Below are 13,279 nucleotides of genomic sequence, written 5' to 3' on the forward strand. Positions count from 1 at the left end.
AATATAATTTCATATAAAAACAATACAATCGTGTTCTTCAAATGTATCCATTTCATATATCTATCTGTTCCTGTATTTTTCTTTTAAATATATCCTCTTTTTTACTCCAGATCACGTGTCATTCACGTGATCTGGAAGGGGTATAAAAAGCCGATGGGTCTGCGATTGAAATTTAAAAAAAAACATAAATTTATGGAAAAGCAAAAAGAATAGACTTTTCTGTAGTATTTGGGATGCATCGGGAAAGTACGGGAACAAACAGTGTGCCTTTAGGGCCACGGAGGCGATTTGGACATGAGGAGGCGGAATCTGAGGAAAAACAGAATGGTGGCCAATATATGCCACCATTGCCGTCAGATTCGTCAGCACCTCTTCCACCGGGGGTTGATGAGCCGCGGAGGTATAAGACAGGAGGTTTACGGGTACGGAAACGGAAGAATCGGTGGGGAACGAGCGGTCCAGAAGGGAATAAGGCACTTGGGCTAATTGGTCTGCCGACGGCGATTACGAGTAATATGACGAATGAGCAGCTTGAAGCGTATGCCCTTCATATGCGGCTTGAAGAAATAGGGCAGAAGCTGCGTATTGGGGATGTGGTGCCGCGTGATGGGGAGAGGTAAGGCGATATGGGGTTGGGAGGTGTTTTCTGAAGCGGATGAATGTAGATCGCCATCGCCGCCGCCTCAGTATGATAATTTCGGCCGTCGGACGAATACACGTGAAATTCGGTATCGAAAACGTCTTGAGGATGAACGTCATTGTTTGATTGACAAAGCAATGCGTACGATTCCGGATTTTAAACCTCCTGTCGATTACCGACGACCTACAAAGACCCAGGATAAGATATATGTTCCCGTAAATGATGTATGTTGACAGCCCGTTCTTTCGGATAATGCTAATTTTTTCAGTATCCAGAAATCAATTTCAGTTTATACCCCTTTCTTCTTAACATTTTGAGGAGAATACTTGAGCTAACCTATGGAATAAAGTTGGTCTATTGATTGGACCTCGAGGCAACACTTTGAAGAAAATGGAAGCCGAATCGGGCGCGAAAATTGCTATACGTGGTAAAGGATCTGTTAAAGAGGGAAAAGGACGTAGCGATCCCTCTGCTAACAGTAGTCTTGAAGAAGATTTGCATTGTCTCGTCATGGCAGATACTGAGGACAAAGTCCGTCATGCTATTAAGTTAATTGAAAGTATTATCGAAACTGTAAAAAGTCGGGTTTTGTTTTGCATTTTTATCTTAATTCGTATAAGGCGGCATCTGTTCCTGAGGAACAGAATGATCTTAAACGACAACAACTGCGTGACCTTGCAATGCTTAACGGTACACTTCGTGACGACGAAAACCAAGTTTGTCAAAATTGTATACATTTTATCTATAATAAACGTGTTTTGAAATAAAGCTTATTCTTCCTCAGGCGGAAATGTTGGTCATCGTCGATTCGATTGTCCTGAGCGTCAGAATTATACGGCTAATGTCGTATGTCGAATTTGTGGGAATGCTGGCCACATGTCTCGTGATTGTACAATGAGGAATGATCCAGAAGTTCTACGTCAATTGAATAACGGGAATGATGCTTCCGAACGTGAATATGAAAACCTCATGCAGGAGCTTGGTCAAGGACGTAATGAAGTAGGGCGAATCGAGGGTGCTAGTGCAGCACCTTGGGCAAACCTTTCGGGTTCCAGCACTGCCCCGCCTTGGGTAATTATATACATGAGCATGTTTTTTGCGTTTTTAAGTATATGATTAGGCCAAAGCGCTTCCAGATGCGTATGGGGGTTCTGCACCTCCCCCATGGGTTCAATCTGCTCCTTCAATACCACCGCCACCTGGTGTTTCTCAGGGTCCTCCTGGTGCATCTTCTTATAGTGTTCCTGGAACAGCGCCTCCAAGTTTATCATTATATGGGCCTCCTCCTGGTATGTCTAAGTACGGTCCACCTGGTGGCATGTATACTTCTATGTCACCTGGGTTAACTACATCGACATCTCTACCACCACAACCACCAAATACTAGTTTTCATTCTTTACCTCAGTCAACTAGGTCATATGGTATGCCGCCTCCACCTCCGCCTCCCATTGATTATAATTATCATTAACATATGCGATATATATTTTTTCGTATATATTTCATGTAATTGAAATATCATGTTTTATGTCAAAGGGAATTGTTCGATGTAGAATATTTTTTTGGTGGTCATTCATTTTTATTAAATTGTAGAACAGTTATTTTAATCTTTTTTTTTGCTTGAAATAATTCTTAATTTTTAACATTAAAGACAATAGATACAATTTAAAATTATAAATGATAGATATTTATAAAGAATAATAATTTACTTTGAGTGATAAATAGCGGAGATTGCTTTTTCTTTAAAGTTAATGTTTTCAGTCATGCTAAGATAGTATATGGCTAGATATGTTAAATAAAATAGGTATGATTGGTGTTTACTAGCCTATAAGTTTTTCAGTATTAAAAGATACTAGTTTTAGATCATTCTTAATCGCTTTCATGTCAATCGGAGGGTATTGATTGAGTTTGTTTGGTTGAATACAAGGCATACCTAAAGATATATAATTTAATAAGATATGAAACAAGATTATTTGAAAATATAAGCGTGTATGTGAATCTAATAACACCATGTTTTTTGAGAGGATTAACACTGTTTGTGATGCATTAAAAAGAGAAATAAAAGGCAATCTAATCGATTCTGATGCTGTTATAGCTAATAAAAGTGTTGTTTCTTCAATTTCTTTCAGTGATTTATAGTAATCTTTAAGAAATTAAGAGAAAAATGTTTGATTAGCAATTATAATACCTTTACTATTCCATTTTGATATATATTGTGATATATACATTAATTCTTCTGTTAAAGACTGAAGATCTTTTATTGTGTTTGTAATTTTTTCTTTTTTTTCTGCCATTTCAGATAAAAGTTCACATAATGTATATGTCCCATAAGACCATTCGTTTAGCTTTATTTTCTGATCCAAAAGATTTACATGTATATGTAAACACATAGATGTTAAGGCTATGTGTAGCTATAAGAATATTTGTGTAAAAAAAGATTAGATATACCTTCTGATGTCATTTCTTGGCTTTTTAGAATAAAAGCAAGTCCAAGGTATACTACAGAGTATGTATCTATTTTACTTAGTTTTTATGTTATAGACTATATGTTTTGCCTCCGCTAAGTAAAGACATTGCTAAAAGATGCCGTGTATAAATTTTCATTAATTGTAATTGATTAAAGTTCATATTAATTAGTTCATCGTCAAAATAATGCTTATATCCTTCTGCATATTCTTTTTTTCCAAGAAAGAACTTCCAGTTTGCTTTTATAATTACACATGGGCTAGGTTGCCATACACAGTCGCTAGGTTGGTTTTGATCATATAGATCAAGCAGTTGTGGTGCAGATATACCTAGCAAATACAATGCAGGGAGATGCTATGACTTAATTAGCCAGGTGTGTCTGCAAACACCCAATATTACTTGCAAAAACAAATTGGGTGCTCCAGAATAATGAATAATGGATAGATTTGCATGATTAGCACGGAGTAAATGTTCTAATCGCCGCCGTACAGTGTTTGAATAGACAAAGGGATCAGAAGGTGTATATTGTGTTCTTTGAAAAATTGATACAAAATGTCCCATTTAAAGTTTTTGAAAAAAAAAATGAAACATTAAATGAAATAATTAATTTTTACATTTAAGTTTGTAAGTACAATTAAGCGTGGGTTAGTAGGAGGGTTGGGTTCGAGACATAAGGTCTAAATTATGTTAAAAATATAATAAAAAGATTTAACAACCTTCAATCTCTGTAATACTTTGGTTGAGTATCTGTTGTTGTATTTTCGGCTGTTGAAGTTCTTTTTTAACTTTTGAGATGATTGTTTCTGCAAGATAAGCTTGTTCGCGTTGACGAAGGGCTGATTCATAACGAACCCATGAGTTAAGGACGGCTTTGGCTTGTTGTTGAGCGTTGACTATTTGAGAAAGTTCAAATTCTTTGGCCTCAAGATGAAGGGTTTCCTATAGATATAAATTAGTACTCGTGTCGTAGAAAAGTATTACGAAATTCTAACTTTAGACATTTCAAAAAGATTTTTTGTGACATCAACAACATCCTTTAATGCTTCGATTGTTTCAATCCGTTCTTTTACTGCTGATGCATGTTCTTGCCTTGAATTGCTCAGCAATGAATGCATACGATTAATGTGATTATCCATCCAGTTGATGTAATTTTTCTTCCCCGAGTTGATTAAAAACCAGATAATACCAATAAAACTTGCTAGAATAACTGTTTCTTCATTCACTACATAAAGTTCATTTGAAATAGCTGCAATAGAAAGCATTGTTCCCATTGTAATCATCCCTGTTTTAGATAAAATAGAGGATTTGGGTAATAAATCAATGAGAGCTGCTGCTTTTAATTTTGGGTCAATTTTAGAAGAGAAAGAACGTCTTGTCTGTTCATTCTGCTTAAAAACATTCCTAATACTTGCAATATTTTGCGTGCTTTGTGTTGCTAAATATTTTGAACCATATATATTTGATGAAAAAACAGTTTTTAATTTCCCTAATCTACCTAAAAGATTTTATTATTTTTTGAATTAATTATGTTTTAATATATTAAACCTTCAATATTTCTCTTTGCTATTGAAAATAACATATTTTTTGTTCTTTTTTTCTCTTTTAAAAGGTCTGAGTTATGTCGTTAAAAACTTGAGATTTCGTATTTCGAAATCAGTTTTTCAAAATGTTAAGAATATTAATAAAAACATATAATTTTAATTTATGATTAGAGATTGGATTTGAAATATGGATATTCTTTTAAAGAATGAATTAAGTGAAAAAAGTCTTAAAAATAGTAAAATTTTAGCTTTAAAAGAAGAAATTATTACTTCTCAAAAAAAAGATCGAATTACAGAATTGATAGAATTGTGTGAGGTTTTTGCATTTATAATACTTTTATGTGTGTTTTTATTTTTCTTATATAGGATTCTTCTGAAGAAACGAGCCTTGAAGCACAATATGCAACATATGAGACGTTTTCTTGTTGGTTTTCCTCTGGGATACTTTCTAAACCTAAAGGGGTTTCTGTGGACTCATCTGAAATGTCTACGTATTTGTGGTGCAGGGAAAAATATGTTAATTTTTCAGTTAAACTGCTTGAGAAGTTATCTTTTACTAGACTTGAACAACAAGGACATGCGTTCACATTATTGCTTCGATTAATTCGGGATGAAAGTACATCTGAAAATCGAGGATTTGTAAATGATTTGTATTATAGAGTGCTTAAATCACTTCTCTTGAATGAAAATGCACATGTTTTTTTTTTTCATTATATAATAAAAGAGTATCTAAATGAATATACGGATTTGCAGTATTATTTTTATAAAAATACTTGGTAAGATTATAGAAAATAGTAATAATAATATTTATTGTTGGTAGTAAACTTACTAAGGAAGTGCTTGAGTGTAAAAATGCGAATTCAGGCTTAATTGAAGCATATACAACGAATCTTACAATTCTTTTAGTAAATATGAAAACTGTTTTGTTTGAGGTTAAAAAGTTATGGGTATCATCAGATTCTTTTATACAAAATTTTCGTCCTTTAAAACAAAAACATGTCTTTTCTAATTCTTGGTTTACGGCTCTTCAATTGCCTTTAAAAAATTATCAATATAAACTTGTTTTGAATATTTTTCATTCTAATGTCCTCCCTTTTTTTTCAAAACCACACTTATTGATGGATTTTCTTACGGATTCATATAATGCAGGTTAATTTCTATTTAGTAAATTTATTTTTTATTGATTAAATAGGTGGATCTGTCTCTCTTTTAGCACTAAATGGTTTATTTTATCTTATGCAAGAACACAATCTTGATTACCCAAATTTTTTTACAAAACTTTATGCTTTGTTTGACGAAAGTTTGTTTTATATTCGATATCGTGCTCGTTTTATAAAATTGGTTGACCTTTTTTTATCCTCTACGTAAAAATTTATTATTTTTGTATTTTCATCTGACTTTCTAGGCATTTACCTGCTAGTATTGTTGCTAGTTTTGTTAAGAGAATGTCTCGGCTTAGTCTTTTAGCAAATCCCGGAGGAATAATTATGATTATTCCTTTTGTTTATAACCTTTTAAAGCGGCATCCAACATGTATCGTTCTTATCCATAGACCTTTTATTAAATCAATTTTTGAAGGTATTTTTTTTATTTTTTGAGTAAATATTTAATTTTTTAAATAGACCCTTTTTTGGAACAGGAGCTAGACCCCAGTAAAACCAGGGCTTTGGATAGTAGCTTGTGGGAACTTGCTGTATTTTTAAAAAGTTTAGATAAGTGTATTTATTAATCAATTTAGACACTTGTAGACCATTATCATCCTATTGTTTCAACATTGGCTCGGATTTTTTCAGAACAGTTTACAAAGCCTAGTTACAATTTGTCTGATTTTCTTGATTATTCTTATTCAAACGTATGTTTTTTTGTTTATTTAATGGATTGACATGATTGATATAGATAATTGACTTAGAAATGAATTGTAAAATGAAAAAGTCTCCTGCTATAGAATATCAAAGTGCAGATAGCACTTTTGTTTCAAAAGAAGAAAATAATTCTATATTTGCTTCATTATGGAATTTAAATGATATATCAATATAGCATAAAATTGTTTATAGTCTACGAAATATGAAATTAAAATGATTAAATCATTTTTTTTATTTAATGATAATTATTCTATTTTGGTTGTATTTCTTTTATAATTTTGTAAATAAAATACTTAATGAATTTTGGAGTTATGATATTCAATTTTTACTTTTTTTATTGTTAAATAATATTAAAGATACCTTAAAAATCATAAAATTTTTTGTCGGAGTACATATTTATTATTTATTTGTTTAAAACTAAATAATTTATATTTATCATATGTTTTATTATTTGTACATAAAAGTTTTCAATAGAATGCTTATTTTTAAAAAGATGAATAATTAATAAATATATGATTTCTATTAAAATAATTTCTACTTGTTCTTGATAATTGAAATATTTTTTTAACTATAGAACATGTAAATGTAAATATTTAAAAATGATTAAAAAGACAGGAATTTCTAAATTCTTAAAATGGAATGGAATCATTTAGATTATCATATAATCTTAAGAGTAAAAAATTGATTGAATTTTATCAAATTCTTTTAAAGACTTATTGATTTTTAAAGTAATCTAATAGAACATTTAAAGCTTCTGATTCCTCCCCATAGTCACGTATGACTACACATGAACCTGAAAATGAGTAAGGGAAGTTTTATAGATTGTATACTTACATCGGACAACTTTCCGAGCATTTCCTTCTCGGTCTAAAGTACATAATCCTGCCCATTCCCCGAGCTTCTTAGAGTCTGCTACCTTGATAAGGTTGATATTCTATTAAAATTAGACTTTTAATTCGTTTGAAAGAAAGAAAATAAACATGCTCCGCACAAAGTGCCTCTACAAGCTTTGTATACGCTTCTTCATCACATGACTCAGAAAGAATACATAAATGTGCTTGGCGTCTAATAACTAATTAATATCATTCTTCAGAAATCTATAGTAGAATCGAATCAATAATCTTGAATGTTTACCTGTCAAGTGCTTTAACAGCCTCTCGAAGTCCACGAGCAAGTCCATCATGAACTAATGCTTTTTTCAGGACTTCTTGAAGTGCTTCTTCTACTGGCATAGAACATCTATTTGTTGTTATTTCTGGAACGTCATCTCCTTCTGGCATGGTAGATCTTTTGTTTGTTAGTTTTATTTTCTTGTTTAAAAAACGGTTTTCTGCAAATGAAATCCGTTTTTTTCATTACCAATTTGATTTAGCTATAAATTCTTATGATTTAGCTTTAACTGATCTACTTATCTCTAAATATTGAATTTCAGACGTCCTTGATGTGCGTTCAGATGTTTGATTGTCGTCGTTGATCGTCTTTTATATGAGTATTAATATTGTGACTGCTAAATGATATTATATAAATTAATTAAAGATAAATGTTTAAAAGTATTTTTTAATGTTTTTATGAATATTTATATGGATATTGTTATATAAATAAGAGTTTTATAGAATTATTATGTGTATTAGGTTTTGTTACTAGAAAACCTAAACCTATTAGATTACCCTATTTTTGAATTAGTGAATAGTTTAATGAGATTGTGATTTCTGTTGAATTTATAATTAAAGATAAAATATTTTAAAAAATCTTTCTAAAGAAATTAGTTTTTTGGTGTTTTTTATATTTAAAGGGAGTATTAATGAAATTAATGATGAAAGGGAAAATTATTGATTAATTGTTATAATATTCTGCAATTGTGTGTTGTAGCTATTTTGGATTATTTTTTAGATGTATGTGTTGTAGAAATGTTTGGAATAACGCTTGTTGTTCAGACGTATTTTATTATTTTAACAAGTGGCTTGTTAATGGCGAGGATAAATCCATTAACAAAGCGCTGGATGTGTTATGGAAAGACATTGGATGAGCCAGACTCATGGGGTTTCTATAAACGTTCTATATTTGGCTATACTGTACCAAAAAAATGGTTTATACATTTTTATGTTGTTTCAACTATATCTAATTGTTTTTGGATTATTCAAATATGTAGATGTCGTTTTTATGGAGAATGTGGTTTGATTACTTATTTTTCACAAGACAGGATGCAATCTCTATTTAAAGTGTATGTATGTGTACTATTTATGAGTATTCATGGAGTAAGACGTCTTTATGAGTCTTTTTTTATTCAGAAACATAGCGATGCTCGAATGTGGATAGGGCACTATTTCTTAGGGATGACGTACTATATATTCTGTAGTCTAGGCATGTGGTGTGAAGGGGGTGGAAATTTGCAAAATCCAGGTAATAAAAAATATTTATGTTACTAGATAATTTATTGGGTTGTAGAGCAAGTGTTTATTGAACTAAAATGCGTTTCAGGGATTATTACTGTTTTGTTTTCTGTATTAGTCTATGTTTTTTTTTCTTGGGCTCAACATTCAACACATATTGGTCTTTCTAAACTTCGTTCTGATCCTAATATGCCTAAATATTCTCTTCCTACAACTGGTTTATTTAAGTATCTTGTATGTCCTCATTATACATCGGAAATAGGTATTTATTTTAGCCTTATATTGGCAACACATGCTCAAAATAAAACAATATTTATTATTTTTATATGGGTTCTTGCTATTCTAACAATATCTGCATCTGAAACGTATCGTTGGTATTTAAGGACGTTTCGAATTGATGCTTCTTACCTTCCTTGGATTATTTTTCCAGGCATATATTAACTTTTTTATATATATATTAACTTTTTTATATATTTGTCTATATTGTATTTTTATCAAAATGTTTTATAAACATACATAATATATTTAATATATTCATAAAACATTGAATTTTTAGTTTTTGATTGTTTAAAAAAAAAGTATTTCTTTTACTCATTTATTTGTGGCGGGTTTATTCATGTATCGCATTTCTAACGTCATCGCTACCTCTACTATTGATCAAATAAAAGTTAAGAGGAATAGATCTTATTCCTTTTAGGAGTATTTTCCTCTCTGGAATAACTGTAGAGTTTAAGTGAGCAGCTTTTTGTTATGAATCAGGTACCTGTTGCAGCAACACATAATGAAAGAACCAATATTATTCCTGATGGAAATTGGAGAAGCACATTGACCGCATCTGAGCAACATGCAATTATATTTCATTTGTAAGATTCTTTTTTATGTATTTTCTGTTCTTATAAGTATGGTTTCAGAGTTTCAGCTTTGCGGGCAGTATCGTCAAATGTTTCTTTGGAGCATTTGGTGGCTATTGTGAATGCGTTTGAGAAACATGCATATGAAAAGGCTAACAGCAAAGTTCTGTTTATGTTATTATTGTTATATTTACTAATATATTTTAGATGGAATATATTAATATTTGTAATACTAAATTGATGCATATTAAAGGGACTGCTATTGCCAAACATAGTTCTTTGCAAACACAGAATCAACAACCAATAGTGCATTTTTTTCCCCAGGTTCACCATCAGCAGGTTGTTTCTTCTCAACCGAAAACATTTGAGCGCTCACAGGGTTCTGGATTAATATCCCAAGCTGCTTTTGCTCGTTCTGCGTCTCAGTCATCTCAGCAGGCTATAGATTCTCATTCTCAGTTTCAACAAGCTGCAACACTCTTAAATCCGCAAATGGTATTTCACCAAAAGCAAGCTTTAATGAGACAAGCTTCAACTAATTCTCATCTTTCTACTCAGAATTTAATGCAATCTTTAAACTGTTCTGTAAATCAGCAATCTCTTAATGTGAATTCTGCTTCGGATAATTTAAAATTTCCGTCTCATTCTGTTTCTCAGCAAAAGGCATTACAGATTCAGCAAATATTAAATCAGTTACGTGCACAAAATAATCAGCAGCAATATTCACAATATATGACCCGTCAAACACATGCTTTTCAAAGCTCAGATAAGCATCAACCGTCTCTTAATCAACAATCTCTTAATCAACAGCAAATTCATATGTTATCGCAAGCTGATTTGTATCAACAATGTTCCGATGGTTCACTGCTTAATCCGTCCAATATAAATTTGCAAAAACTTATGGCACTAAATCAGACTATTCAGACTCAAAATCAAAATAAAAAACCTCAGTCATCCCAGTCACAAGCTAAGCAGTTGCTTTCTGGTCAAACATTACAGGGGTTTTCATCTCAAATGCAAGGATCTGTTCAACAAATGGTTAATCCTCAAGTGCAGAAAAGGGTGACTCAGACTACTGGACCTTCTACATCTCATCAGGAATTTAAAAAATATCTTGATCCCCATTTAAATCCTTGTAATTATCTTATTCCACAGCGTATTTTAGCTCAGTTACCTGAACTTCCCTCTAATGTTTCTACTTGGACTCAAGTTGCTGAGCTTTTTCGAAGCCAAAGATTAAGTCCAGAACAAATGACTCGTGTTCATGATCTTTTTTATCAACATGCATTATATCTTCAACTACATTATCAACAAATTCAGCAGATGAATAATCAATCTGCTAATCAATTTCAATCTCAGTCTATGTCTCAACTACATTCTACTAAACCGGCTTCTCAAATTCAACAGCAGCAAATGCGACAGAGTTTACCTCAAATGCAACAAGCATCAAATGTAATTCCTTCTGAATTTATGCAATCTGAATGGTTTTCTGAAGCTCCAAATTTTTCATCATATTCTCATGTTTTTGTTCCTAATATTAATACCTCTTTAAATAATCAGGTTTCTCAATCACAATTTCAATCAATTGATCAATTATTAACTACGACTAAAAATGATAATGCTTTTGGAGCAAAAAAAAGACCTAAAACTCCTGTAAAAATTAAAAAGAAAGAAGATATTAAATCTGTTAACGACCAACATTATGTATTACAAGCATCTAATTTAGTATTATCTTCTCCTGTTCCAACTCAGCAAATAACGCAATTTAAACAAGGTATTAGTTATTTAGGGATTACTTATATTTAATATTGTAGATTCTACTCCTCAAGATCAAAGCGATAATTCTATTGTTCAGAAAATTTTGATGTGTGGTGGTAAAGAGGTAAATATCCAGATGGTTGCTCGTCTTAAGCGAATTCAAAATGAAGTAGAAAGAAATGGAAGTAAGTTTTATTGAATTTTAATTTAATGATATGTATAAGTTATAGTAAAAATTACACCATTGAATGATCTTACTTCTATTCAAAAACAGCAGGTTTGTGAATTAGTTACTGAAATGAATCAAATGTATCATCGTATTGATATGCTTTTACCGCTATTTATGGCTTTAAGTTCAAATGAGTCTGCAGTTAAACAGTTATTGCAAATGGTATGTTATTATAATTGTAATTATATATATTAATAAAATTTAGAGGTTACTTTGTAAGAATCAGTTTGATGTTTTACCTCAAGGGATTTATTTGTGCTATCCTTCTCAGTTTATTAAGATTAAAAAAATTATATTAGAATATTTTAAATTTGTAAAGAGTAGTGTTCATGCTATTCAGAAACAAATCGAAAATGAAAAACCATTATCAGATAAAACTCCAACAAATCTTCCCGAAATAAATTCTAGTATTTCTGATTTTCAACATGCTTTAGTTGATACGGTATCAGTTCAAATCCCTAGTGATGCCTCATCATCAAAATTATTTAAGACTAATTTAAAAAACAATACAAAAACAGATAATATGGAAATGATTTCTAGAGATAATTTTAATATTGATAATAACTTTAGTGAAACTAATACGATATCTGGAGAAAATATTTTAAGTTCTGAGAAAATAAACTTAGATGTTTTTGATGTTAGTAAAATAACTAAATATTTCGATATAAGATTAATTGAAAATAGTTATCTAAAGAGTCTCATGAATCTCAGATAAAAGATAAAGTTATAAATGATTCTTTAGATTATACACTTTTAAATGTGGCTAGTGTTTTGGAAGCAGATGATGTTAATGAAATTTTTTTTATGGATAAATCTTTTCTTAATGAGAAAGAAAGCATAGATATTTTGTCTAATGAATTAGATTCTGAAATTATTTCAAGTTTAGAAGTGAAAAGTCCTCAATCTTTTGTTACAAATGGTCTACCAGATCAATCTTTAGGAAAAGATCAAAATGATTTTGTAGGTATATCCGGTATCGATGATAAATTGTCTTCTAGTTTAACTGTAAGTCCTGTTAGCAATGAAAAGAGATCCTTTTCTTCATCTGAGGCTGTATTTTCATCAATTGTTTCTAATGTTTTGGAAGATGAAAAGTTGTTAAATGATATAAACTTTGATCAGTGTTTTGATTTAACTTTTAATGATAAGACTTATGGAAATAATATATTGAATTTTGATAAATTGCAAGAAAATAATCTTAGTTCTGTATTCGATATTAACGAAATAAAGTTAGAAAATACACCTGAAGGATTAGAATGGGATTTTAGAAGTATATCTAATATTGGTCCTTTTAAAATAAAAGATTTCTATGCATCAAATAATGAAAATATATGGAATGAGGAAGTAAAAACAAGGGATTTATCTACTCTTGGCTTAGGAATTGTAACTAATGTTTATTAATTATTTTTATTTTCGGATTTTTATAATTGTTTGAATATATAGATATTTTGTATATATTGTTGACATACTGTTGATTTAAGTTAAATGAGTATTTTTAATTACTATAATTAGATTTTTATAATCATATTGAGAATTATTGGTATT

General features: G+C 30.8%; 7 protein-coding genes across 7 annotated transcripts; 4 read left to right on the top strand and 3 right to left on the bottom strand.

Moving 5' to 3' along the window:
• Positions 1 to 233: 233 nt before the first annotated feature.
• Positions 234 to 2,108, top strand: T551_00229 (uncharacterized protein; the record flags this gene model as incomplete). Its single annotated transcript, XM_018372496.1, has 7 exons — positions 234 to 616; positions 666 to 864; positions 909 to 927; positions 990 to 1,213; positions 1,261 to 1,369; positions 1,425 to 1,711; positions 1,761 to 2,108. The coding sequence occupies 7 exons, from the start codon at positions 234 to 236 to the stop codon at positions 2,106 to 2,108; spliced, it is 1,569 nt and encodes a 522-aa protein (XP_018231436.1).
• A 349-nt stretch (positions 2,109 to 2,457) lies between these two features.
• On the bottom strand, positions 2,458 to 3,664 carry T551_00230 (uncharacterized protein; the record flags this gene model as incomplete). The annotated part of the gene is made up of 5 exons (XM_018372497.1): positions 2,458 to 2,780; positions 2,826 to 3,038; positions 3,086 to 3,136; positions 3,181 to 3,457; positions 3,503 to 3,664. 5 exons carry the CDS (start codon positions 3,662 to 3,664, stop codon positions 2,458 to 2,460), a joined length of 1,026 nt encoding a protein of 341 aa, XP_018231437.1.
• A 147-nt stretch (positions 3,665 to 3,811) lies between these two features.
• T551_00231 (F1F0 ATP synthase subunit 4) lies at positions 3,812 to 4,682 on the bottom strand (the record flags this gene model as incomplete). The annotated part of the gene is made up of 3 exons (XM_018372498.1): positions 3,812 to 4,042; positions 4,096 to 4,598; positions 4,649 to 4,682. The coding sequence occupies 3 exons, from the start codon at positions 4,680 to 4,682 to the stop codon at positions 3,812 to 3,814; spliced, it is 768 nt and encodes a 255-aa protein (XP_018231438.1).
• Positions 4,683 to 4,831: 149 nt separating this feature from the next.
• Positions 4,832 to 6,681, top strand: T551_00232 (ribosome biosynthesis protein NOC4; the record flags this gene model as incomplete). Its single annotated transcript, XM_018372499.1, has 8 exons — positions 4,832 to 4,960; positions 5,011 to 5,420; positions 5,465 to 5,793; positions 5,837 to 6,008; positions 6,050 to 6,222; positions 6,267 to 6,337; positions 6,383 to 6,496; positions 6,541 to 6,681. The coding sequence occupies 8 exons, from the start codon at positions 4,832 to 4,834 to the stop codon at positions 6,679 to 6,681; spliced, it is 1,539 nt and encodes a 512-aa protein (XP_018231439.1).
• A 538-nt stretch (positions 6,682 to 7,219) lies between these two features.
• T551_00233 (40S ribosomal protein S12) lies at positions 7,220 to 7,786 on the bottom strand (the record flags this gene model as incomplete). Its single annotated transcript, XM_018372500.1, has 4 exons — positions 7,220 to 7,299; positions 7,341 to 7,440; positions 7,487 to 7,571; positions 7,641 to 7,786. 4 exons carry the CDS (start codon positions 7,784 to 7,786, stop codon positions 7,220 to 7,222), a joined length of 411 nt encoding a protein of 136 aa, XP_018231440.1.
• A 627-nt stretch (positions 7,787 to 8,413) lies between these two features.
• Positions 8,414 to 9,337, top strand: T551_00234 (uncharacterized protein; the record flags this gene model as incomplete). The annotated part of the gene is made up of 2 exons (XM_018372501.1): positions 8,414 to 8,906; positions 8,952 to 9,337. 2 exons carry the CDS (start codon positions 8,414 to 8,416, stop codon positions 9,335 to 9,337), a joined length of 879 nt encoding a protein of 292 aa, XP_018231441.1.
• Positions 9,338 to 9,646: 309 nt separating this feature from the next.
• Positions 9,647 to 13,135, top strand: T551_00235 (uncharacterized protein; the record flags this gene model as incomplete). Its single annotated transcript, XM_018372502.1, has 7 exons — positions 9,647 to 9,759; positions 9,808 to 9,910; positions 9,955 to 11,521; positions 11,562 to 11,690; positions 11,736 to 11,896; positions 11,940 to 12,371; positions 12,419 to 13,135. The coding sequence occupies 7 exons, from the start codon at positions 9,647 to 9,649 to the stop codon at positions 13,133 to 13,135; spliced, it is 3,222 nt and encodes a 1,073-aa protein (XP_018231442.1).
• Between the last annotated feature and the right edge of the window lie 144 nt (positions 13,136 to 13,279).

The sequence above is a fragment of the Pneumocystis jirovecii genome (genome assembly GCF_001477535.1).
Source record: "Pneumocystis jirovecii RU7 chromosome Unknown supercont1.1, whole genome shotgun sequence".
In the NCBI taxonomy this organism is placed as follows: Eukaryota; Fungi; Ascomycota; class Pneumocystomycetes; order Pneumocystales; family Pneumocystaceae; genus Pneumocystis; species Pneumocystis jirovecii.